This window comes from Lutjanus erythropterus, chromosome 5 (assembly GCF_056507025.1).
Source record: "Lutjanus erythropterus isolate fLutEry1 chromosome 5, fLutEry1.hap2, whole genome shotgun sequence".
NCBI lineage: Eukaryota > Metazoa > Chordata > Actinopteri > Lutjaniformes > Lutjanidae > Lutjanus > Lutjanus erythropterus.
The window spans coordinates 34,155,738-34,183,600 of NC_139321.1; the positions used below are offsets into that span (position 1 = coordinate 34,155,738).

General features: G+C 38.9%; 1 protein-coding gene across 1 annotated transcript; it reads left to right on the forward strand.

The window, feature by feature from the left end:
• The first annotated feature begins 280 nt into the window (after nucleotides 1–280).
• elovl6 (ELOVL fatty acid elongase 6) lies at nucleotides 281–27,828 on the forward strand. Its single transcript, XM_084719699.1, has 4 exons — nucleotides 281–541; nucleotides 22,776–22,907; nucleotides 24,122–24,273; nucleotides 26,501–27,828. The coding sequence occupies exons 1-4, from the start codon at nucleotides 459–461 to the stop codon at nucleotides 26,944–26,946; spliced, it is 813 nt and encodes a 270-aa protein (XP_084575825.1). The 5' UTR covers nucleotides 281–458; the 3' UTR covers nucleotides 26,947–27,828.
• Nucleotides 27,829–27,863: the final 35 nt, after the last annotated feature.

Sequence of the window (27,863 nt, forward strand, 5' to 3'; positions counted from 1 at the left end):
TTGGTGGATGTCATGATATGGTTGGTTGAAATTGGTTAGTTTTAGCTTGCGTAAGCACAGGAAGAACATGAGCGGATTTTCCATGATTTTAATATAAAAATTTAAAACAGATGTTGGCATATATTTTTTAAATACGTTCATATACTTCGGGATGTAAAGGGCTAAATGGCATTAGTCATTGACTTTATAATAATAGCAGAGGAGACTGAATCCGGCGGCGTTAGGACCTAGAGTCCACCCTCCTGAGGAAGAGGGCGTAGGCTCTGAGCCGGTAGAAGAGAAAGAGGAGGAAGGTGCCGCCACTACCGAGCTGCTCGCGCACAACCGCGAGGTCCTGACAGCAGCACGAGCGATGCGAGTCAAGGGTCGCGAGGAAACAGACTAAATAGAGACAGAGACGGCACGAGAGCATCGTCCAGTTTTAGCAGCGAGAAGACAAACACAGAGAGACAGACAGCATGTCGGTGCTCGCCCTGCAAGAGTACGAATTCGAGAGACAGTTCAACGAGGACGAAGCGATCCGATGGATGCAGGAGAACTGGTAAGGCTGCACTGCGATGTAACGTTTTTAATCCCACACCACAGTGGACGGTTTTCACTGCACACTCGGCGCGCTGTGTACGTGCCAAATGAGAACCGGAGGCTGTAACGGCGCACATGCATCAGCCGTGCTCACCGGGATTAAACCTCGCCGTATCCTATTATATCAGCCTCCCTCTCTGTCTGTCATCATCCGCACATTGCTGCTGCTTGTGCCTCATATAACGAACAAATTCACGCAGGCCTTCAGCAGCGTGTGAATGCTTCACTACGTGGTTACTCCGCTGTGGCATTATATCTTTCAGCGAGCAGGATTTGTCCTTGATTTCCTGTGATTTATTCTCCCGGCATCAGTTACCGCGATACTATTATAAAGGTCATCCGTACCTCATACATACACAGTGACTGGCCCAGTATTGAACCGGGCCTGGCCCAGTACAGGCTGGCTACCCCGCAGTCATCCCATGGTTTTCCTCCGTCCACAGAGGTGGTCTGACTGGTATTTTAGTAAAAGCAGGCTGCTGTTCAGGCATTTCACAGTTATGTTCTGTACAGGAAAAGGAAAAGGCAGCACAATGCATGTTATTCAAGTTCACTCAAACACTGTCCTGCATATTTTGTGCATCTTTATTAACTGATAATTGAAAATGCAGTCAATCAACAATCGACTAATTAATGAAATACAAATGGGTTTTTTTTTCTCTTTTTTTTCATTTTTTTTCTCATTTTAAGTTTATTTTTCCATATTCAACAAATCTCTCCACCAGACAACACAATGTCAAATGAGCTGTGATCACTAGTATTTGTGAAATATCAATTAATTCTTAATTATTAATTAGATTTTACTCCATATTGATTGATTAATGACTAATCATTAATGTTCCTTATTCTGAATAAGATATGTTTTGTTCTGTGTGAAAATGATGAAGGCCCTAACTAACCCTTATTTTCATTATGGATTCATCTGTCAATTAAACCTTTAGATTGTTAAGTATTAGGGCTGGGATACACATCGATACTATATAGTATCATGATATGAGACTAGGTATTGTGATGGACTTTGCATATCGTTATATCGTGATATGGCATAGTGTTGTCATTTCGTGGTTTTAGAGGCCTCATGTAGTTAAGTGGTGTAATTTTCTGAACTTTGACTATTTCTCTTTAACCACTTAGTCATTATACCCACATAACTGATGATTGTTCATCAGATCTTATTGGATTAATATTTTGTGAAAGCACCAATACTCATTCCTACAATATTATTGAAATATCAAGGTATTTGGTCAAAAATATCATGATATTTACTCATTTAATCACCTCAGCTGTTTCCACCCCTTCAATGTCATCAGTCACAATCTGCATGATCAAGTAATAATTGATATCAGTTGGTAAGAAACAATCATGACAGGTTCATCAGCTATATCGCTCAGGTCACTGAAGTATCAAAAAAAAAAAAAGAGAAAAATGACCACCAAGTCCCCACAGTCCAAGTCAAACAGCTTGTTTTGTCCAAACAACAGCCCAGTACCCAATGATTTTTCAAATAGAGCTACAACTATTAATTGATTAATTAGTTGCTTGAAAGAAAGAAAAAAATAGCTGCTGTTTGTCTTGATAACCAGCTAATCGTTTCAGTCATTTTCCAAGTAGGGTCTGACTCATACTGGATTTTTGGAGCCAGTGGTGATACTGATATCAGGGAGTAAAAATTCTGATATCTATATGTTGAATATAGAATGTAGAGTATATACATTAACACAAAAAAGAAATGCAATGGTAAAACATATGTATATATTAATCCTGAATTAAGAAAAAAAGGATCAATTATGCATAAAATGCTGGCTATATAGCTAAAAAAATATTATATTGAGCGTTATGTTCTGCTAAAAAAAAGTTTTCATATAGGTGCATATCGGACAGCAAATATGCTGATACCAACAGACAGCGATAAAGTTATGATAGGCCAATATCAGGCTCTATTTCCAACCAGTAATGCCAAATATTTGCTGCTTCCAGCTTTTGTTGCTGTTTTTTTTTTTTTTTTCATTTACAATAGTAAATAATGAGATTTGGGGTTTCGGGGTTTTGGACTCTTGGATAGATGAAAGAAGCAACTTGAAGACATCAGATTGTGATAAGCATTTTTTCACAATTTGTTTCACATTTTATGACTAAACATTAATAGATTAATCGTGAAAATGATGGGCAGATTAAGTGATAATGAAAATTGCAGCTCTATTTACAATGATATAAAAGAGAGAAACATATTAAAACCACAAAGGGACATTTAAGTCAGAGGATGTTTGTTTTTGCTGATTACATTATAACCGATTTATTACTAAACAAGCATTAGCAGTGTATTTTGCAGTGTGTGAAACCTTCTGACTGTAATGACTGAGGACTCTCACCTAAAGGCTAGACTAATTTAGGACTTGTCATTGTTTGCCCAGGGCTGTGTCTGCAAGATATTACACAAACTGCTCCATTATCTTAGACCAATAGTTCTCTTTTGCTACTGGGGTTAAGTAAATATTGTTTTGTGATTTTGTGCATTGATGCATTTCATTTCATGTGCAGGTCCAATCCAACTAGCCACTGCATGAACTCAGTGAAGGGTCATTATTGCCCAGGTCCATGCCAGGTTGAGCAAGAAATGGTCCTAAGCAAAACAGAATGAGTCATGCGTAAAGTTAGCATAGGCTTCATTAAGCATTCAGTGGCAGTGGGTTTGGAAAAAAAAAAAAAAGCGGCACACGGTGAGCAGGAGGCACTCATCTGGCTTCTTCTATAATCTATTTGAACTGCTTGTAGAAAAGAGTCACATTTAGCAGAGTATTTCAACAAAAAATTCAGATTGAATAGAGCCCCTGAAGCAAGTCTTCCAACAGTTTCGTTCTTATTCATTGAAAGGAAATCTGTATTTGTGTGTGTGTGTGTGTGTGTGTGTGTGTGTGTGTGTGTGTGCGTGCATGTGTGTCAGGGAGAGGGATAGACAGCATGGGAGCAATGTGTAGGAGCTGTCCTTACCCTGGTACTGACAACTGGCCAATAACGTTCATCTTCTGATGTCTGCTGACAGAGTATTAGCCAATCACGTTGCAGCTGATCTGTGCTGACTGCTCTCCGCTGCTCCTGTAGTGGAGGATGTCAGAGTGGGCCAGTGCACATGGCTGATAGAGGCAACAACCGCAGGGCAACTGACTAAGTGTGACATGTTTTTATGGCTTAAGGCAGAGACAGAGAAAGGGAAAATACAAGCTAAAAATAATGAGCTAGTTTGAACGCAAGTATCGGAGTAGGAAAAAAAAAATTAAGCTTTTGTTTAACAGCTCATTCAGTAGGACATTTGAAAATCAACTGCAATGCTTTTTACTATGCGGTGACATTAATCACAAACCTGCACACCATTCCTTTGTTTTTTTATTTAGCCTGCACCGTCTGCAAAGTTCTGTTAGGGTCTAAAATGAACATCAAGTAAACTGGGGCCACTGCTGGTGTTGTCATTGCCTAGAAGGGCCACTTAAACATTCAACTGCTACAAGAATGTGCAATATTTCTGAAAATTTTCTTCTTTATTTCCATTACCAACATATTTTCATCACACTTAAAAAAATGCAAACAGCAGTTTCTCTCCTTTTTTTAGTTAGTTGTGAGTTGGGCACACCATCAACAACTCTTCTGTCACTTAGAGTTGATTTTTATTACCCCTGATGAAAATGGCTAGCTTAGCATTGTATGTGCTTTGGGCAAGCGCTGAATAGACCTTTCCTAAGTCCCGCCCCTTTTGGCTCTGTACTCCAGTAACAGTTGAGCTAACTTGGTACCCAGCAGCACCTCTGTCAGCTTTCTCATCTTCTTTTTCCTGTACTTAGACATGCCAAGAAAGCCAAATTTTTAAGACTGTTAAAGGATGTTGCTGGGGGGCCTGTACAAGCAACATATATCACATCTTAAATTAGCTAATTTTTGCAAAAGGCTAGCTAGCTCACTAATCTACATCAATCATTATGTATCCATTTGATGGCTAATGTTAGCAAAATGCGAGCTAACTAGTGAGCTTACCTACATTAATTGTTAGTTAGGTAGTTAGCTAACATTTTGCAAACATTAGCTAACTTAAAATGTGATGATATATTTATTACATGGCTTTGTTAAATACTTGGTTCTGATTGGTCAATTACAACATTCTAAGGTCTGTTGTTTCTTTATAGCAGACTGTTGCTATGTATAATAGACTATTTCTATGAAGAGCAGGTCATTGCTGTAAATGCAGTTATGGTCATAGACTCTAGAGGAGCAATAAGATTTTTTTATATCCATGAAATAATATTAAAATTAATATTTTGGTCATTATTGTATGTAAAAAAAAATCTGATATCAATACGTCAGCCATTATTGCCATTATCCTTTAAATGTGGTTAACAAAAACGTGAAGCCAGGGACCAAAATTAACATGGAAGTAAAATATGCAAGATTTGCTGCACTCCCTCGACATAAGACACAAGCATTTAAAAAATGATGCTGTGCCCTGAATACTGATAGCAGCACTGTTTGTCTAGGAGCTTATCAATATTTTGGTACTGACCAATCAGGAACTGGTTTCAATTTAGTACCACCTCTCAATACCCATCCCTACTCATCAGTCCATGTCAGACAACATGTAGGCTGATACCAATATAGACAGATAAAGCTTTATTGGCTAACAGATAAATCTGTCTGGCTCTAGTTAGCACTAGGTTTGGACATTAAGATTCAATTGTTTCATATTCTGTTTTTGAATTCCAGCACTGAATTAGTTTTTGGCATAATATTTGGATTAAAAAAGAAACCAAACATCTTGAAAGTGAAATACACCTACACATTCAGCAAATTGAGACTGCTAAAACAGTGTGTTGCAATAAATGGCAACATAGATTGTGAATTAATTAATTTATTTACTTTACTGACAGTGCTAATTGATTCAGTGAGTGCTCGCTGTGGTCCATCACATTGTACATATCATACATGTGCACTGAGGTCAGCTGAAGTTCAGTCCAAACTGTTACCTCTGACCACTGAAGAAAAATACCCAACATAAAGTCACTGACTGGGGTGCAGCCAGACTTGCACTTTATTTTCAATTCAAATCTGAACACCAGATATGAAAAATGCAGCCGGCAGCAGGATTTATCTGAAAGATAAAAACCCATCTAAGTTTTTGAAATAGTCATCTGTCACCACGGAGACAGAGCTGATCATCAGAGATGGAGGATCTGTGTTGATAAATTATTATGAAGAACTGTTTGTCTGACTTCAAAGGTAAGACCAACTTATGGTATATTTAAGTTTTGACATCACAAGTCTTTTTTTTGTCTGAAGTTTAACTTCACAATTGCTACTGTAGTTGTTTGTAGTGGGAGATACTTGTATACTTAAAAAAAGCATTTGTGCATGATTAAGAAGTGATTGGTCTACAGTAAATCAAGTTACAATCAGATGCACTGACAAGATATGTTGTAGAGATGACTTGTTTCCTCTTTACATCCAAAAGTATGAGTTTTAATTTAAAGGGATAGATGCCAATCCTACTGTATTATCTACAGTAGGAAGGCAGTCAGCCTGTGCCTACTTTGGAGAAGCAGAGAGGAGTACAAGCAACGAAACAAAGCAATGAACTGCTGAGGACACTTCACAAATGTTCATCCAAAAAAAAAACCAATGTCAGTTTAAGTTTATGCTATATTTTGAGTATTTTCACTGCTTCACATTGCTGTCAGACATCCTTTTCTGACAGGAAACTGCTTTTATGTAAGCCAAATATACCTCTCTCTTACTCAACCAGACTCCACTTATAAAAACAGGAATTTTACCTCGTGGAACACAGGAGTTGCTGGTCCACCACTGCATTTGTTTGTATTGTTATGGGACTTTGGCGAATTAGCACAAACCTTTTAAAGCACCAAAATCACCCAACAGCACAACCAAACGAACTGATAGAGGCAGCAGTTAACCAGCAACTTCCATGTTCTAAGAGGTACAATTACTGGTTTTGCCAATGAAGTCTGGCTTGGAGAGAGTGATATGTTGCATATATAACAGTGGTTTCCCATCTGATGGCAAAGTAAAGCAGTGAAAATATTCTAGATATAGCGTGCACCTTTTTTTAGGTGACTAAAATATGTTTTGTTGTGGATCCTGTCCACAGCAGTACACTGCTTAGTTCCTACACCAGAACTCCTGCTAGTTCCCCAGACTGGGGGTGTATCGACCGTCATTTACTGTGAGTCATACAGTGACTATCGATAAGTATCTCATACAACCCCACTTCAAATAATCAGAACTATCCCCTGAATAGTTACTGTGCACCTGTCGCACACACTTATCTCACAGTGTTAATGGTGAAACAAAGCATTGTTCAGCTCTGATAATAATAATGTACTAGTTAGCTGACTAAGCTGCAGACTACTGCTACAATTTGAAAGGTCCAAATGATATTTTTGCATTTCTTTAATCTTTTATTATCACTGTCAAAGAGTGAGAACTTCATTGTCTTGCATATTTCAAACATAATTTGTTGATGAGCTGTTAGAAATCATTTTGCTTTGTTTGGCAGATGTTCGTTGGCCATCTCATCTTGTTACGCTGATGAATCCGATTCATTTGCTATGCTCAGTGTAGCCTGAGGCGCTTTCACTTTTCATTACTTTTAGTGGCGATGCATGCAGAGTAAGATGATTTTGAAAGGAGTTTTTCTGCTCAGACCAGATCCTTAGCTAAAGTAATGCATGTTTTTCAGCACAGACACTGTGAGACTTCTATTGTATACACTGTAAATATGCTGTGTATACATGTCATTGTTTTGCAGGGATGAATGGAGACTGGTACACTGATCTGATGTGTGCCCTTGAGACTGGCAGCGGACAGCTCAGCATTGTGAAGCAAGGACAATTAAACAGCTAGTTGAAAGAAGACTAGGAAATGGAAGAGGAAGGAGTGGATATGGACCTAGATGTTGTTATAAGCAACAACATGAGAATTATCAGCGCTCTCTTGTACAACAAAAGTACCATGAACATATGATGTATTGTAGACAACATGCATGTTGCGCATACATTAATTTCTACTGCACAAATGACACGGTAGAGGTGACACAATTTGTCAAGCTTGACATTAAATTGTGGACAGCCAACTCAAATTAATCAGCGATTTCTCTGTAAAAAATTGAAAGTGCAGACCAAATAACAGTGTCGTTTCTGGCTACAAAATTAGAAACGTGGAGAAAAAATCTTTCCTCTTCATCAGTTATTGCTGTCGTCATTGGTTTCCTGTTATTTCAGGGGTGTCAGCAGCATCACACAGCACCTGGGACCTGAGAATCAAAGTGCAAAGAGAAGTCAGTATTATTAACACGCTCAGCTCAACACAAATGCCTCAGCTGTAGGACTGATCAAGAAAAGACTGGCCCTGCTACAGATCAGATAGAGTGGTAAACAGAATTAAAATAGCTTGTTTAGATACTAAGTATAACAATTTTAGTATCACTGTTAAAGATTTTTTGCTGTCTGACAGGAACTGTAGTGCTGGAATTCTGCAAAATTAAACAAGTTTACCAAAAGGTTCTGGTCTTGTTTACTGTCACCACACCACTTTTTTTTTTCTTCTCTAAGTCAGTTATCTTCTATTTATCTATATTCATCTTTCCTTCCTTCATCCTTCAGATTCACTTTTTCTAAAGAAGAAAATAACTGGTCATTGGCGTCACGTTTGAAGAAATTCCCTCAAGGCATCACTGACATGTCACGTTAACAAGAATAAGGTGACCCACAAACATAATGCCTCTAGCGTGGAGGCATGAAAAAAAATGTTCAAAAATTGTGAATCACATAGGTCCTTCAGCATACAGTCATGAATGTGCACATAAAATTAGGCTGATGGGTTGAATAGTCTGAGATTAATACGGACAAACTGTATGTATAACAGTTTATAGAAACCTGAAGAGATGGTAGCGCAGTGGCAGTTCTTTGATAATATTTTTGGATTATAGTCATTAGAGTTTTAAGACAGAAACCTGAAGGTCAACTGTTTTATTGCATAGCTGCTTAAGCTATATTCTGCTGGGGTCATCAGTTGAAAAAAGTTAAATCATTTGGCAATTGGCGATATTTCACCCTCACAGGTCTCAGCTGGGTGATGTGCGCAAGCGGCCAATTCACTATGTTACGCATATGTTCATAGCATCCAGTAAACAAAATAAACTCACAAAGTGTCAAGAAATTAAATATTCTCACACTTATTTTCCCCTTTCAATGGAGAAATACAACTGTACACCCTCTGAACTCAAATTTCCCTCTTTTACCGAATTAAGACAAGTTTAATTGGATTGTTAAATCCTCGGAAAAATCACTCCATTCAAACTCGGCAGAAAAACACGTAAAATTCACCAAAACTGTCTTTGTTAGTCTGTCCACTCTGCCAATAATCACCAGCTCTGGTTTGGTCAAATATAATCCATAATTTCCACCGTGAAAAGAACGCAAAGAGTTTGACTCTGCAGGCTGTTTTCATTTCACTCCTCACTCAGCTCAGCGCACTTTTTTTGACCAAAAAAATTAAAATATAACCACTGTTGTCCTTCAGTGTCCTGTCAATGTATTTGCTACACAAACAGTCAACAGATCTCGAATAATTACTGGTGATATTTTAGCAGTGAAATTTAGAGTTGTGACAAATGTAGGCTGATATTGTACTGTATAATAGGGTTGAATAGATCTGTTTTAATGTTATATTATTAAATACAGAAATTTACATGAGGAAAAATGTACAGTTATTGTCTCACAGACAAATAAAACTCCCTTTATGAATATGTTGGCTGTTATAAAGACTCAAGATGACATGACTTTGGGGTCAGAAGTGTATAATAAATGCAGAAGGCCTCAGCTTCAAGGGGTGATGATGCTGCAGATTGCTGTCAGTCAGAGTGTGTATTTGCATTTGTGTTTTTTCCTCCTATAGTAATGCATTAAATCTGCTGCGGTTCAGAAATTGTCCGTTACGTCTTAAGACTGCCATGTTTGCGGTGCAGCCTTATGATCCAAAAGAGAGCTGTTACCCTCCGTTATACACATTTTTAACCTGCTGAATCATCCTGTACTCTCTCACAGACGTCATCATTCCTCATTACCATGCAGGTTGCTCGGAACCTGTGTTCTCTGTTTTTGAAAAGCCTCTGGGGTAGATAGCATCCCTGAGGCTCTGTGCATGTTTGATGGATCTCTGGTGGTTTTGCCCTGGACTGATAACAAGGGGCTGCAGAGTCTGAGAAAGATGCAGTGAGAATGAACAATGAGATCTTTGTTGCGGCCTGTTTTTTTTGTATTCTGTCTGTTAATGTTTATTCCCACTTCTTATATGATTCAGCAGCTTTGCTCTTTTCACCGTCACAGTTTAAATTATGTTGTTGGCCACAGTTAAATCAAATCATAGGTTTTGAAGTCCCAAAGAGTGATATATGAATGGTGGTATTGCATTGGACTTATCATGACTAATCATTTGCTTTTTGTTTCACAAGGATCTTAGCTCATGTGAAGGTCAGGTTCCAGTGGTACCTGATGAGTTTAGGAGATACGTCTCTTCCGTACTAGTCTCGTGTTACTTGTTGAGTCCAAGATGAGTCGGTGCTATTGTCTCTGAGTGCTTGAGCCCCACTGTCGGATGGATGAGACCAGTGGATACACCCAGCTTAAATTTGGCATCAGGATATTATTTCAGTGGTCATTAAATAGCTTGTTTACTTTTTCTTTAATAATAGATCTGTTTAAATAACACTTGTGTTTCATCTGAGGAATATAGTAGACAGTCTGTTTGTCAAGATGTGTTTCAGTAAATTTTTCCTCGTCATGTGATAAGCTAACTGGTTAGCCCAGCTAGCCTGCCTTGTGTTACTGTGAACACACAGTTAAGGTGGTTGCCCCCGTCGAGACTGAATGAGGTGTGTTTTATGATGATTTAGTTTGGTAAAACAGAGATACTTGAGGTCAGAAGGTGTACAGTTCTGTTTTTTTCTGTTTAATAAGTAAAATGGTGTAAGAATGTTTAATTTTATAGCACTGTGAGTTTATTTGGCTTATTTGACATAGCAAACATACGTAGCGCCAACATCTCCCAGCTGAGACTCAGGAGGACCCCTTTTCCATACACATGTGCTGGCTTGGCTTGACCCGGTTTGACTTGACAAGGCAGGGACTGGCTTTTCTGGGGTTACTTGCCTTGCTGAAAGTGTGTTTTAACTAAAGATGAGCACCATAGCTTGAGTCAAACAGCTGTAAAACGGCAAATAAACACTGAACTTCCTATCAATTCTTCACAGTAACAGTCCTGTGTTGTTGTGACATTCAGAAGCTTTTATTACGAAGCAGCCATACCAGGAAGTTTTCAGCTTTCATCAGGGTAACTTGACACGACTCCTGTACGGCTGAAAGTGAACGAGACAGTGAAGTGCAGCAGATACCTGAACGTAAAAACAGCGACACAGGAGAGAAACTAAACTTCAAACCACAGAGATTATCTTTTAAATACCTGAAAGCTGAACAAACAGTCACAGACACTTCTAGAAACGTCTTTGTCTGTGCTCTCCTGCACAGACATGACACGAGTATCACAACACTCGCTTGTTCAAAGGGGAGAAACAGGGTTTGTCACAGGTTGGCAAGATGTTACTCGAGCTCACTTGGAGGCAGGTAAGGCTTGCTTTGGCCCCTCTCCAGAGCAGGTCCATCTCGGGCACGAGTCGACGCAGCTCGGCGTGGTACAAGTGGTTCTGGAAATGCCGGGCAAAAGCGGGAGGTGGGATGAATACATCGGCATTTGGTTGTTGGGCTGACGGTGGCCAGTTGGAAAATTTTAACATATTTCCCAACCCTAGTGAGAGCTTTGCAGAATACAAGGCCGCAAGACAGATGTAAAGTTGACTGTCTTGCTGTTGCTTGCTATGGCTGTCTTAGCAAAATTGTTGACTTGTAAAAAACTTGTTTTTTTTTGTGTGTGTGTATTTTTGTTCACTGCTGAATTGTAAAGCACTTTGAACTGTATTGTGTGCCATGTTCATTCGTGCATTCATTCAGCAGATCCAAAGAAAATTAGTTGACAAATATTTTGACAATCAGTTCATTCATTTAATTTTTTTGATTCCAGCTCCTTAAATGTTGTTTTCTCGGTCATTCAAAATATTGAGCATTTTTCATAATTTTTTGACATTTTATAGACCAAACATTGATCGATTAGTCGCGAAAGTAATCATCAGATGAATCAATAATGAAAATAATCATTAATTGCAGCCCAACGCTATTTTTTGACTATGAGGCGGCTCCAAATCCTTCAGCTTGTCGACAAGTGGACATATTCATGAGAGGGGATCAAGATGCAGTTTGTATTTACAACAGTGGTGTAAACATTAATTGGTCTCTGAAACTGTATTTAAAAAATCTGCATAATCGGGCTTTAATAAGAAGATATTTCTAAATGCTTACTGAAGAAATTAAATAGGTATGAAAAATGAGGTAATATTTAATAGCCACAATAAGCTGCCTTCTGTTTGTGTTTTATGCTTTATGTTTTTTCCTGTCTCCCATATTGAATGCCTAGTTTACCATACTAATTACTAAAGAGATTTTTTATTCTGTGATAAATAATATCTGGCGACTTGAGAACCTAATCAGATGAAAGCAAACAGTATTCATTACTTGCTAAATGAAGGAAAGAAACCATTTTTCCCAGCGCATTTCTAGATGTTCCTCTTGACGGTGATACATTTAAAATTACATAAGTCTCAGCTCTGCATGCTGCTGCCATTTTAACGAGAGCAGCGCCTGATGACGCTGATCGTTTGTGACCGTGTTAACCCAGAGTCCACCCGAGGCTTGATGTTTCCTAGGTTGCTCTCCTTCTCACGACTGGTGAGGCCAGAGATGAAGATGCGGCCTGGCTCCTCAGGAATTGAGGTCTGCCTGGAGTGCCGCCACGGTCTGGTCTCACTTTCGCATTTCATCAGGCTGTCAAAGAAAAGCTTAGATGCAAACAACGGAAAGAGCTGTTCATTGTACAGCCTTTTTTTTTTTATTATTTTGTATGCATTGAGTCACTGTGCATGCGTCTGCAAGTTAAAATAAACTAGTAAATATGTCGCCCCTCATGAATGAGGCAGACCATATTCAGCGAGTAAAAACATGCATATTTACATAAGTAATACGGAAGAATATTTTGCATTAGTTAGTCTTTTGGTGCATAGAAAGGGTGAAAATGAAAATATGATGCAGACGGGATGCTGATGTGGCTGTGACCGATCTCGCTATTTCTGTCTGAATGGAGTATTTCCTTCCATTTCTTTAAAGATTTGATCTGTAAGTTTGACCATATGTTGTAAGATGATGTTGATACATTATTTTTTCTGATACTGTGATACACAAGGACAAGCAACTACAATGAGATCAACATTGCTTACATACTTGACTGTATTCTATCTGTGTAACTGTAGGATTAAAATGTTTATCTACTCGGTGGATCAGGGCCAAAAAAACTTGGCTAACAACAAAATATCTTCCTTGTGAACTTCCAGCTTCTTATTTGTAATTTTTAAGGGATTTTTTATGCCTTTACTAGATAGAACAGCTGAAGTGAGGACAGGAGAGGGAGAAAGAGAGTGGGGGGTGGGCAACATGCAGCAAAGGGCTGCAGGCAGGGGTTTGACCCACAGCCACCGCAGAGGACTCACAGCCTCAGTACATGGGCTGAATGCTCTGCCAACTGAGCTACCAGGCTACCAAGCTCTTGCATTGTTTACACCGGTTAGCAGTTTTCTTCTTCTCCAATTTAGCAGCTTTTCTTGGCAAGTTGTCTCCACCAACTCTCAACCAGTGGAACAACTTGGCTTGCATGCAGCACATAATTGCATTACTGCCCTCTGCAGTGCTGGGAATGAGTATTGGCTGCCCCTTGTGCTTGACCTGTACATGTGTGCCATTATTCAGCGCTAATAGAGCACAACATGGAAACAAAGCTGGGAGCTGTTCTTTAAAACTCCACCAGTGGTCCCAAACTCTGCAGTGTACTTTTTAGATAACCACTGAGGTCGTGCACTGTCTGTTGAGAGCACATTTGTTTTATTTAGGTCACAGGGCCCATTCCCTTATTTGTTATGAAAGATAAGATAAGATGGAACTTTATTAAACCTGAAAGATTGTGCCAGATTGTTCCACAAAATTACAGAAACTTAAGAATAACAACAGTAGAGTATTTCATACATATAAAGTGAAATATAAAAAAGAAACAGTGCCCAATATTATGGCAGTACAAGTGAGATGAGTTAATTACAAAAGTACGCTAAAAATAGAAAAAGGTAGTGTTGGCAGTTACACTGAAAGTAATATTGAGAAGCAATAAAAAGTTATATTGTACAAGACATTGAATGAAGAAGAAGAGTTGCACATGATAGTAATTTTGCACGTGATGCTAATAATCAAAGTAATATTACACATGATAATGGAAAGTAATATGTCGCCAGTATTGTCAACATCACGCTGATGTCTGAGATGACGTGTTTGTTGGACAGTGTAGTAACAGATTGTTGTTTCGTCTATCATTGTATTTTGTTTAAGAGAGGTAGTTACTGTCTTTGTGAGCTTTAATGTGAAAAATACTTTTAATGCAGTAAGTGTAAAGTATAGAAGTGAAGTCAAGGTGTGTGGAGGGATTTTGCGAAAATGTACATTGTGTTTATACTGTTAAGTGCTATGCAATGAAGCTTCCTAGAAGCCATTTGTCTTGCTGCTTAAAATAAGCATGACTCAAGATGTTCTTAAGCGCTTAACAGGCTGAAATAATTATCAGTCAAGAACAGTACTCTTCTCTTTCCTGAATAGAGAAATTATCTTTTGATGTGGTCATCAGGCGCAGAATGAAGTGAAACCAATGACTGATTGTATCTTACAAGCCTGGTTATTTCACAGGCTAACTGCAAATTGGATGCAGTAACCAGGGCTGGTGGGTGTGTTACTAAGTGGATTATATCTAGGTGCTTCCCGGATGACAGATTATTCTGTAATATCCGGGTCTTACTTACAGCACCTCTTGGTCTTATTGAGTCGCTTGTTGCTCATCCTACACTTTGGCACAGTAATTCTGATTCCATTTCCTCTGTTGTAGATACTGGTAACAATGCCAGGGAATAGAGTTACACACCCTGGACTGAGCTGAGTATGTGTGCGTGCACATGCACACACACACACCTTATTGCGCGTACAGTTGCATGTGCATGTGTTTGCGACACTGTAAACACACCCTTTGGTGAGGCAGTTAAGACACCAGCTCACTGGCACAGGCGTGCAGACTCATCCTCAGACTGCAAACTCAGGATTACGTAACGGGTGAAATCTCCTGGACCAGCTAATACAGATCCAAGTTCCACAGCAGGTTAGCCAGCAGCTTTATACAGCACTGTCAGTGGGGGAGGGGAGGGTCTATGGGATCAACATCCTCATTATGTTATGTACTGTATGGTTACAGGCAAGTACAGGGACCACCTAAAACCACATGGATGTAGTGCAAACTTCTATTGTGATGAAAAAATACAGTACGTAATCTACAAATCTACAGCCGTGGTGTCTTCCTGTGAAATGTCTGTTTTGGGCCAGGCCACGTTAATTAGAGTTCAAATTAATGCTGAATGAGTGAGTGTGTGTTTTCAGAGCAGTGGGCTTTTGTTTTCCAGATAATAGGCTTAGCTGTACATTGACAGACAACTGACAGTCATAAACAGCTGATCAACTTACAGCGGAGGACTCGTCATCGCTTGTTATTGTCAAATTACAGTGTTGCACCAGTCTTGTGCTCCTGCAGTATCCCTGCAGCCTGCCTGAGCTTCCTCGAGTCTGGGGAGGAGGGGGCGGGGGGAAACAACTCATTTCAACCATAGAATTTATGTTAAATAGGGATTTAACATACATTTAATATACTGTCTATGGCTCCAACTTTCTATTTGGACTGCAGTACTCATTTTTGCGAGCACATTTGCTATATAACACTCCTTTATGCTGATGTCTGGACCTGCCAGTGTACTGAACAATTCACTCTGGTTTCTGAAGCCTTTTCTCAGTGTCAGTTGTATGGATATCTTTTTTGAGGATACCAAAACCTTTGCAGCCTCCTGCTAAATAACGTATTAAGTACAACTCCTACATTTGCATTATTTGGCATTAGGGTTTTACAGATCTTCATTGAATACCAAAAGTTCAGCCCACACATGATCCATGGACTAAATGGCTGTTGAAACTGCAAATCTTGATGCAGAGTTGCAGTGAAAAGACAAAAGAGATGTGCACGTATTATTATTATGATATATTTTAGTTATTATTATTTATTACATTATTATGGTGATGACAGAGAGATCAAAACCAAGTGCATTTTTAAAATAATTCTACCCTAATCCCACCCTTTTTTTTTTTTTTGCTGATCTGAACTGTGATTCAAAACCGTGAAACGATCTGAACTGTGAGTTTGCATGGACTGATTTCTTGGGTACGGGGCAGCACTCCTTTTTTTGGATGTCTTGGATATTCAGCAAGATTTGGCAACAGCCCAAACTGGGTCAGCGCCCAGCGTATCACACAGCGTCTCAACCTGTGATAACAATCACACATGAGAGAAAGACATGCTAGAAATGCCATAATCTAACTAAGTGACCTGCTCTCGCATATTGAGTCGTACACATTGAGCACAGTCTGTGATCACTGTCTGTGACAATTTCAGTTTATTTCAGTATGTCAAGCTTTGTGGACATAGATGTAAACACTTTGGACATGTATAATTAATGCAGTGGATCTGGGGCACCTATTTTTTTCAGATGAAGCCGCCGCTGCTTACAGTTATTTGGAGGAAATCTCAGTTGGAGGAAAGCAGCTGGTTTCCAACCTGGCAGCAAGCAAAAAATCTCTGCTGATTCTGTTACTACTCCATGCTGATCCTCCCCAAAAGAGCTCTGACGTTGTAGTTTTTTCATTTGTGCTGCCTCGGCCCACTTTGGCAATCAGCACAGTCGAGCCTCTCGCCACACCCCTCTAATAGACTGCCCAGTGTAGACATAAGTCAGGATCAGATCCATCTAGGATTTTTTTTTTTTTTTTTTTGTATGAAGCTTTTAGTTCTATTCACCAAATTTTGTTGCGGAGTGCTGCAGGGATGATGCATTTTTTTGGGCTAACCCAGAAATTAGCATGGCTGTGGTTCCCTCCACAAAAAGCCAAAAAGGATTTTTCCAGGATCATTCCAATTTTCCATTTCCATTCTCAGCCCCTGACAGTCACTCAAGTTTTCAGTACAACTCATACTTAAGGAACAGAACACATTTTACAGATTATGCATTGGAATCCTTCATAATAAGTTAAAAACACAAATGTTGTTATTGTGACTTCATTACAAAAAACACTTTGTCGCCAGCAAGGTTGCAACTAATGATTATTTTCATTACTTTTGAATCTACCTTTTTTTTCTCATTTAATCGATTACTCGTTCAGTCTATAAAATGTCAGAAAATAGTGAGAAATAACCATCACATGTTTGACAATTTAGTGTAAAAAAATAATGGAATATCATCAGATTATCAGGTAAAAATGATCATTGGACATCAGTCGATTATTAATATGTTTGCTGATTATTTTTCTTTTGATCAACCAATCACTTGATTGATGAATCACTGCAGATCTAGTCATCTGTGAGTTGTCAGTTCATCAGTATAAAGTTTTTAAAGTTACATGTGGTTGTTTTTGGCTTTTCTCAACATCAATAACTCAGAGGAGGATAATATAAAACCACTGATAGATGTGATTTCCATCTACATATATGTATATCTCTATACACCATCCACCCTCTCATGCATGTGAGTGACTGGGATTTGTTATTTTAGTCTTTATTTTTACAAAATAGATCAATAAGATAGTTCCTGTAATTTCAGTAAGGATGCACCAGAAAAGTGTAAAAGAGATATTATGTGACATTACAGCTCAAGTCGGTCTGAAGTGTTTTGTTCCAAAACAAAGACAGATTGTGGGTTTATAAAAGCCAGAAATCTCTGCAGCTGGTGAAGCAATTTGTTGAATGTTTGGTATTCATCAAATTCTCTCCTGTGCCCCCACAAATAGTCAGTCATTTTCTTTCTACAAAGCAGTGATAGTATTTTATTTGTTGCTCAGATCATTACAAAATTGTAACACTGGAATGTTGTCTTTTATTTATCTAAGAAGTGCTGCTTGTGGTGTTATTTGAAGTATTATTTCTCGGGTGAATCTGAATACTGAGGGTCAGGAGCGGAGCTGTAGAGGCACTTTGGAGCATGAAGGTATGTTGTGAATTCACACTGTTGTCTCAAATAGATTCCCGTGACTGCAGACACGGCCTGGCTGCAGCTGGCACCTCACAGCCTCTGCAAAGACAACAGCAGCACCTCCTCCTCCTCCACCACCTTGTCAGCTTTGACCATGCCCTTGGGTTTCTTTGCCCTTTTGTTATTTTTTCTGACAGCAGTGTAATCCATCTTCTAAAGATGCAGCAGTAGGCCGTGAGCATCTTACACGTTGGCGTAGTCTTCTTGCACATGATGATAAAAAAAATTGTCCTCCAAATACCTTTCTGCTTGGGCTGGATAATAAAATACATTGCAACCATCACTGGAGTAGTTTTCCATGTGGTTGTATTTTTTTTATTTTTTATTTTTTATAAAATTGCCTGTTAAAGCAATAGTTCACCCAAAAATGAAATTTCACTCAATATCTTCTCACCCCTGTGCTGATGTGAGGATGGGTGAAGATCTCCTGTTCACAAAACACTCCCAGAGCTTCAGTGGAAAATAGCATTGCAGCCAAATCCAGTACAATTGAAGTGAATGGTGACCAGTTTTAAAATGTAAAAAACCCACAAAATGTCTCCATACTGCTCATGTGGTGTAATCCAAGTGTCCATAAGCCGCGACATTAAAATTTGACGAAAAAGACGCCATTTACACCATGTTTTTAACCTAAATGTCGGACTTTTTATAATACTAAGGCACACAAAATTGGATTTTTTTTTAAACTTGCTTTTTAATCTTTTTTTTATTAGCAACTTGCACAGAGTGCTATTCAGAAAGAATGGCTGAACACTGGTTTTACTGCAAGCCAAATGTCAGGAAGGACAATAAAGACTGAAATGAACTGAGGTCATAAAATGAGCACTTAGATGATTTTTTTTATTTCTTTGGTAATTTTAATACTATAATTAATGGGTATTGTATTGTTTTGAACATGCAGTAACCTTAGTTCTTATTATATCCATGGCTGCACCTCAGTCGTCTTAAGGAAGTTGGCTAATCAGAAGAAAGTGTGCTTTCAGGGAGGGGGACCTTAAAGGGACAGGAGCTAAAACGGCTTGTTTCAGACAGGATGAACTGAGGGGCTGCATTAAGGGCCAGTATGAGTCCCATAATAAAGATATAGAGCTGGAAAAGAGCATTATAGGTTCCCTGTAAGTTTTCTCAAATTAGCTAACATTAGTTTCAGTAACTGCTGGCCATACCAGACCCAAGCAAGGCTGCATCAGGAAGCTGCGTGTGTGTTTTATTACTTATGAGTTAAAGTTTTAATTTAGAAGAGGAAGAAAGTTATTTTAAGTTAGTTTCAGGGGAGACTCAGTGAATGGAAGTGAGAAAATATTACAGTAGTTACTCAAAGGAGATCACATAGATGAGTCTAAAAGTATGTGACTTGCTTAAAGAGTCCAGACACACCATAGTTTTAAAGAATTTTCCTGTTCTTTTCTTCTTTTCTTTGCCAGTTAAAAACTAATAAATGCCTTTGGATAGACACTTTTTGTGCATTTTATGTAGTCTGAAATTATGTTAAACAGCAATATGAGACTATTTTGGCTTAATTGTTGATTGTCTTGAGATCATGAGCAAAATAAGCAGGTAAATTAAGCCTGGCGTCTTTTACTAAGCTTTGTCTGAATCTCACAGTCTCATTTATATTATGAAAAATGTGACGGACAATTTTTCTGGTGATTCAGTTAATGATTTTTTTTATACCTGCTACATTACATTTCATTAGACATAAAGCATCCTGCACAGTAAGAATCACAGCTCAGGCCACATATAATTTTGACCGTTGACCTTCCATCCTGGATGACAGTACAGTGGAGGTCAGCACTCAGATCATCCTCTCAGCCTCTCTACAGTATGTAGGCCACTGTGTAGCTTTGTTCTTCCCTCCTTCTTGTGTAGTTGAGGAACAGTGATGTCATTCTGCAGTCCAACACTGTTGTCATTCTGTGAAAGCAGCTCCTTTTGACTTTGACTGGTCTGCTTTGTCCTTTGTTCTGTGGAGGTGGCCTAAATCACTTTGTGGGCATCCTGCAAGAACAGAAAGGTGGCATCCTTCATTCTTGGAATACTGACGCACAATGAAGTCCTTTGTTTTAACCAACTCACGCTGTCATTGCACTTTTGTACTTGCCGGATTGGTTTCTGTTATGACAGCAATAGTTTAACCTTCTCATTCTGTTCATCATTTTCCTGTGCAACCAACAAATCTTACTTATTCTACCTTAAACAAAACCAAACACTACTGATGCATCAGAATTAAAGGTTTTTCTTTTATATATTGTCTATTCCCTGCATATCACACACTTATTTCTTAAGTTTTGTTTTAAACGTCTAAGCAAAATGCACACTTTTTTTTTCTCTCCTTCTTGCCGAGCTACACACCTGATCAGCAAAACCAACTGCTGTTGTACCACGTCTGCTGAGGCTGCAAAACAGAACAGGATGGACTGCTGTTTACGGCTTGCATGTCACGGTTCTGTGAGAAACGTTTGAGTTGTGCATGGACCATTTGACCAGTATACTAGTGTGCTACTATACCGTATATTACAAAGACAGCTGACCTTAAATAGATGGTCCTATCCAGAGGTTTACTTTACTGACGCTGTATTATACAATATTACTCTAAAGGCTTTAATTAGACTAATTAATTTCCATCCTCATCGCTGACTAATATATTTTAATGTGGTGATTAATGTTGTCTTTGTATAACCTCTAAACAGCAGCAGCACAGGAACAACATCACTAAATTGGAACAAGACTCCTTAGGCTAGTTTTACATAACTCATCATCCCCAGGGCGATTGGTCCCAGAGCTCCCAGAATGCCTCATTCCTGGCGCCTGTGTGCTGCCCTCTCGAGAGTAGACCTGATCTGATGTTTTTATTTCTTTATTTTTCCAGTGGTGTTGCTGTACGTGCACAATACACAATCTCAGTCTCTACTTCTGGCCGCTAAGAACCGTACTGCGGTTGAATGCCGTGCTCATTGGCGCCCGCAGCCGTAACTTCCTAAGCTTATTTTTCCTACCTTTTCTGACTAATGCTGCTCCAAGCTCTCACTCTGCTCCCCATCCAATAGAACAAACAGTGTTTTTTTGGACAAAGCTGCTCCAGTTTTAGGCAGCATGCCCCAATCTTCTGTTGGTCCCACTCAGCATCCAGCCTGTCAAGTCGGACCACCTGCGCTTTGTAATTGTGCTGAGGACTGTGAAATGTTTTTTTTCTTCTTTTCTGTAGACTTGGTTGGGCCAGGTGGTGCTACAGCACAAGTTCTCCACTCCCATGTGGCACAGCAGTTATCTCTGACAAGTCAATTAAGACAAAGAGGTGTCACAGGATGGTAGGAGTTGGAACTGAATAGAAGCAGTAAGTGTAAACTGAAAGCTAAGCAGTTAGCGACAGTTGGAGCTGGACTCACATCATTAAATCATCACTTCAGGCTTCGCTTGTGAAGTCAGTACAGCGATGGATTGTGTTCTGTGAACAGTATGTTTGGCTTATTATAGTTGTGGTGCTGGAAGAGGAGCAGTTAGACAGGCAAACGTTTTGGTTGTATACATTTTAGATAATTTTGGATTTTTGCTAATATACAATGCTGATACTTTACACATAATTTTGTGCATATATTGATATCAACCACAAGTCTCTCCTGTAGTGGAGTTAACACGTTATTATGCCTACTCTTATTTGGCAGATGCAGACATAAATAACGGTGCTTTTCAAAATGTTCACACTCAGGTTGACAGTTTGTGGTATCTGTTGCCCAACATGTGCCGATATATAAACTTATTTTTACAGAACATAATGTAGATTGTGTTTATTTTTTAGTGTTATTGGCACTATTTTATGTATACTTCATCCTTTAATATATACATACAGCCTAATTTGTTCTAATTGTGTTTTTTCTTTCTGATTTTTTAATTCTGATTATTAATTGTACTGGTGAAAGTTTACTGTTTCCGTGCCCCAGTATCATTTTGGACAACAATGGATCATTAATACCACTGAGACAATTCCAAGCTGTAATTGCTAATTTTATTGATTGTAATTGCTATTGCTTTTAAATGTTTGAATTGTTCTAATTGTTTTATGTATTTTTTTTTTTATTTTCAGCCATGTATTCTTCTTCAATTGCTGCCTCCAAGCTTTCTTAATGATTTTAGTTGTGTTTTATTATTATATGTCTGTACCTTTGCACCAGTGTAAAAGAGGGTTCTCCCTTGTGTTTTGTGAGGATTTAAATAAATAAATGATAATAATGTACATTCTTAAACTGTAAAATATCCTGCCTCCATTACATATTTTTGTCACAAGCATGACCACCATAACCATATTGGTATTGGCCCCAAAAATCCAGTATCTTTTGGGCCCTGCTCCACACCGCAGATGTTATCACTTCATCTGCACATAATCAAAGCAAATCAAACCTAGATTTTTTTTGGGTTTGAAAGGACATGAGTGACATTCACCAGGCTAGTTTTGATGTCCATGAAGGAAAAATCTCCTTTTAAAGACACAGTATGCAATGTTTGTGGTCAATAACTGATTAATTGTTGTTTGTTGCTCACATGTCAGGCTGTTCTGGGACTTAATATTGTTTTTGTCTCATCTTTTATATATTTACTGCATTTACTGCACAACATTTTTGCTATTTTATCTTGTTGACACCTCACATTTGTTGCAGGTTTGTTAAGCAGCTAACTATAAGCTGTCCTGTTACACTATGTGATTGTATGACTATTAAGCAGAGCATTGCTGGGAAAGGAAAAAAAAAACATAAACAGCACATTTGGCTCTAAAGGTAGCGAAAAAAAAGGTCCATGCTAATCTCTTTGCTTTTTTTTGTGTGTTTTACAGGAAGAAGTCCTTTCTCTTCTCTGCACTCTACGCTGCCTTTATCCTCGGGGGCCGCCATGTCATGAAACAGAGGGAGAAGTTTGAGTTGAGGAAACCACTGGTGCTATGGTCGCTCACGCTTGCTGTATTCAGGTGAGACACCTTTACGATGTTAAAGAGAGCAAATAAATTTCAATTTTTGAAGAGTGACCCTGATTATTTAATACAAGGGCCAAAAGTTCAGTCAGTTGGTGGCCTGAGTCAAAAAAATTGTGGGATCAGTAAAACTTAATTCACAAATATTTATTTTGCTTTACTCTTCGCAAAACATTTTCTTCTGGTCGTCAAGTGGCTCAGTAAACAGACAGCAGATACGATAAAGGTTATGCACATGATGTCATAGTAGGCGGAGTCATTGCAGTTACATGCACCAAAAACTGCTGAGTGGCAGCATTAGCTTACATTTTTGGCATCTTTCATTTATATTACATGCAACAGTTGTGCATCACATTGTGCATTCTCACATATAATGTGAGTACATAAATATCTGTACAGTACTGTCCACATACAGAATATCCTTTGGTGTCCAAGTCATGTTGATTTTGCCCAGCTTAAAGTAAGATTATGACCAAGCGACCACTTTCTATACTTTGCATATCTCTCTGCTGTTGAAATCAGGTCCATATCAGGGGACCCGATTCCTGGCTGCATGTTAATGTCCATGAACTGATGTGTCTTGGTAAAGTTGTAAGAATCACTGTTGAGTCCAACTGCCTTTTATTTAAGTAGATAATTGCTTGTTTGCCCCTGGTTTGTCCTACTAAAGGAAGCCATGTTGCAGGATGTTCTGCCAATCAGTCTGACTGAGGGGGCTTGTCTTCTAACCTTCTCCTTCCTGTGGTTTTCCTAGTTTTAGCACTTGATCAGTGTGGGACTTCACCTGCTTATTCTCGGACTGGTTTCCTTTATTTAATGAATATTTTTGCTTTTATGTTGGTATAAATACAATATATAATTACTTTGGAATCATGGAAGTCTGATTGTTATCTTGTCTGTATAGTATGCCTTCTCCATCCAGAATACGCCGTGTATCTGACACATCAGACACTATCAGCAATGGAGGCAAGCAGATAACTGTAATGATTCATTTCAAACCAACTAAAAATGTGGTTTGATTCACTTGGGATGCTCTGTGGGGTCTAGAAATATATGATATGTAAAAACTGCTGCATAATTTAACACATCATCAAAGCTGCAGCTGATACTGACACACATAGACTTCACGTGTTAATTACAGTAATGGAATAACCACACGTTTTCCCGCTTGGCTGATTTCTTATGCCTGTTTTGTCTCTCTGTCCTCGCAGTATATTTGGTGCCATCCGTACTGGGAGTTACATGACGTACATCCTGATGACGAAAGGGCTTAAACAGTCAGTTTGTGACCAGAGCTTTTACAACGGCCCTGTCAGCAAGTTCTGGGCATACGCCTTTGTACTTAGTAAAGCACCAGAACTGGGTAAGTCCTGACCTTTTTATGACATATTTCATATTGTCCGTTCACTGGGTATTATAGTTGTTTCCCATAAACAGTCTTAACCCTAAATCAAGTAAATTAAGAGGCGATTCATTGTCATAATGTTACACATGAAGCTTGTGCACCTGACTGATGTTTCTTTGAGCGAGCTAAGACTTAATACTGCCAATACAATAATTTAGTCATCTATTCATTATAACTGTTAGACTAAACACACATATATACATTAGGCAGGAACAATACCATCAGATTTATAGTATGCTGCTGGACCCTAGTGCAGGGTTCCTACGCAAAACAATGGAATTTGATTTTAGTAATTTTCAGGTCTGGATAAGTATAGAAAAGAGAGTATGGGAAAATATTTGAGTTTCTTTTCAATTCTGGTTCCTAAAATATAAAATTCAAAATTTCAGAAAAAAATTTCAAAATTTTTTTTCATGGCCTTTGGAAAAATCTGGAATTTTGAAATGGAAAATGCGTAGGAATCCTGCTCACATGCTCCAGCCGACTGTTTAATCACATGCACAAGTGCACACAGTGGTCATGCAGTGTAGTAAGGAGTGGCATAGTAAAAAAAAAAAAAAGTGGCCAAGGTCAAGGTCACTGCAGAGGCACCGAACCCCACACCACTCAGGGCGCCATGATGCGGTGAACCATCACCAGCCACATTCATTACATGTGCACAGGTGTCTCTCTCTCTCTCTCTCTCTCTCTCTCTCTCTCTCTCTCTGTGTGTGTGTGTGTGTGTGTGTGTGTGTAAAAGGTACTACCAGAGAGAAAAAAAATTATTTCCCTCAGAGGGCAATAAAGTTAGTATTTTTTATTATCACCAGTAATTATCATAGTAGTATTTTTGTTCTTTAGATTGCTTGTTAATATTTTGTGAAAGCACCTACAATATTTGTCCATATCGCTCAGTGCTACTTTATATACTGTTGAATATTTAAATCTGCAGCAGTATATCATATTCTATAAGATCATACTATTTGAGAGTTTTACAGTATGTTATTTTAGAGATATGTATATTGAGATATGTATTGTATGTGGCGACATAGCTGAAAAATATTAAGGTGTTATTTATAAGCCACATTGCCGAGCCCTAAAAAAGACCATTGGCAACCCTGACAGTCACTTTGGCAACTTGCATTTACAATAAATGTACCGGTTTATTTTTTACATCAACAAGTGTTTCACATAAAGACAGTCAATCTTAGCGTCGTTATTTCTACAGTCACTGTTACTTTCGTCTCTGATTAATGATTTATGGTTGAGCAGCCAGTTATGTTGTTTCAAACTCTTCAGCAGTGCGTCTGTGTGTCAGCAGATCAGACTGAACGGTTCTAACAGTCTTAACTTTGCACTGTCTTAGTAACTAAGCATGGTCTTGCACTGTCTGTCAAATATCTTTAGTGGCTGCAACGTGCACTTTATGCAGTCATGTAAGTTAATGTGTGTTTATTTAGTCTTGTGTCAGTCTGTGTAGCCTTAATTAGATCTGTGTAATCCCTTGTGTTGTGGTAGCACCCTGGTCCTGGAGGAATGCTGTTTTGTTTCACTTCATTTCACACTGTACCTGCTGTACTGTACATTGTTGAAATGCAGGGCCAGGTATCGAACTTCAGTACTTTTATGGCACTGGTTGAAAAATACCTTGTCATTTGATGCTGTATTTCGTGAGGGAATCTCCAAGTTTTGGTTTATTTTTTATGTTATAAAACTGCTCTGAGTGGAAAAATGCCTGCCTGAAAAATGTTCCTGAAACATAGAAGTCGAGAGTTGAACCGGACAACTTATTTTTACCACACTGTGGTGTATAGATTTATATTTTGTGTAATGAAACTGCTTTGAGTGTGTAAAAACAAGCTGAAAAATAAAACAAAATATTTGTACTGTAATTTGTAATGTAATCTTCATTTTGTTTAAATGGATTTTTATAAAATCAGTATAGAGAAAAGTGTTGCTCAGGAACCGGTATTGAAATGAAGGTATTGCTCCCAGTATGGGTAAAAGAGAGTCTACAGTGTGTGTGTGTGTGTGTGTGTGTGTGTGTGTGTGTGTGTGTGTGCACTCCATATTTGAGAGCAACTTGAATAACAGCCAGTGATTTTACTAAATACTAAATACTAAATAAGCCAAATGATATTTTGTGTCTCTTTTCTTTATTCCCGTCCTCTCCTCTTTAACACCACCGTCTGTCCTCTACCTGCAGGTGACACTCTCTTCATCGTCCTGAGGAAGCAGAAGCTCATCTTCCTCCACTGGTACCACCACATCACCGTGCTGCTCTACTCCTGGTACTCCTACAAAGACATGGTGGCCGGCGGCGGGTGGTTCATGACCATGAACTACTTGGTCCACGCCGTCATGTACTCTTACTACGCTTTGCGGGCGGCCGGCTTCAAGCTGTCGCGCAAGTTCGCCATGTTTATCACACTGACCCAGATCACCCAGATGCTGATGGGCTGTGTGGTCAACTACCTGGTGTACTCGTGGATGCAGCAGGGCCAGGAGTGTCCATCCCACATGCAGAACATTGTGTGGTCCTCCCTCATGTACCTCAGCTACTTTGTGCTCTTTGTCCAGTTCTTCATCGAGGCCTACTTCGGCAAGTCCAAATCGTCATCAGCCATGGCTGTCACCAAGAAGAGCGAGTAAACACACACATGCCATAAGAACGGGAAGAAGGGAGATAATGAAGAAAAAAAGGGAGTTGGAAAAGGAGAGCAGGGACCAGAGACTTTGAGAGAATCTGTTAAGGTTGGGGAAGGGTTGTTGGAAAGGAAGATGGATTATGATGGAGAGGTGGCGTGGGGGTGGGATGGGATGGGGGTGGGAGGGTCGAGAGGATGGCTGGTGTTTGTGCTTGAGCATCACTATTAATGTGCAGACCTAAAATGCCTCAACGGAGGTGACGTCTCCGTTGAGGCATGCTGAGGAAGCAGCGCCGCCATGATCAGAAGCCATCACAAGTTGTCCGCCTGAAGTTTAAAAGCCCCTTTTTGAATTCACCGTGAATAGTTTTTAAAAGCTAGAATATAACAAAAGGACAAAAATCACCACATTAAAACAAATACATCTGCCACAAGCATATGTTTACTTGATATTAAAAAAAATAAATTAATCATACATATGAAGATGGATGGAGTCGGCGCTAACTGAAGCCATCTGAGTATGTTTTTGTCCGTCTGTTGTCAGTGTTTGTCTTTTTGATCTGTCTAAGAAAAAGTATGAGACACTGGAGAGTGTGTGAAGCTGCTGAGTGTTGGTTGATATGAACTGCACTGTAAAAATGAAAAAGTTGAGAAAACTCAAATCAGTTTCAATTTCAAGGCAACGCACTGCAATAGATTTTGAGTTTTGAACCAGACTCAAACACACATAAGTTTTGAAAAAGTTTTACCAACTACTAATCTTTTATTGAGATAATTTAATTGTCTTCTTTAGATAAACCTCAATCTTTGACCTTTAAAAATTCCCAGAGTGTGTTGAGTAAATGCACTGAGATGAAAATGAATAATTTTTAATATTTTAAATCTTTTCAATTAAAATCATTTTCAGATGCCCAGACAGAT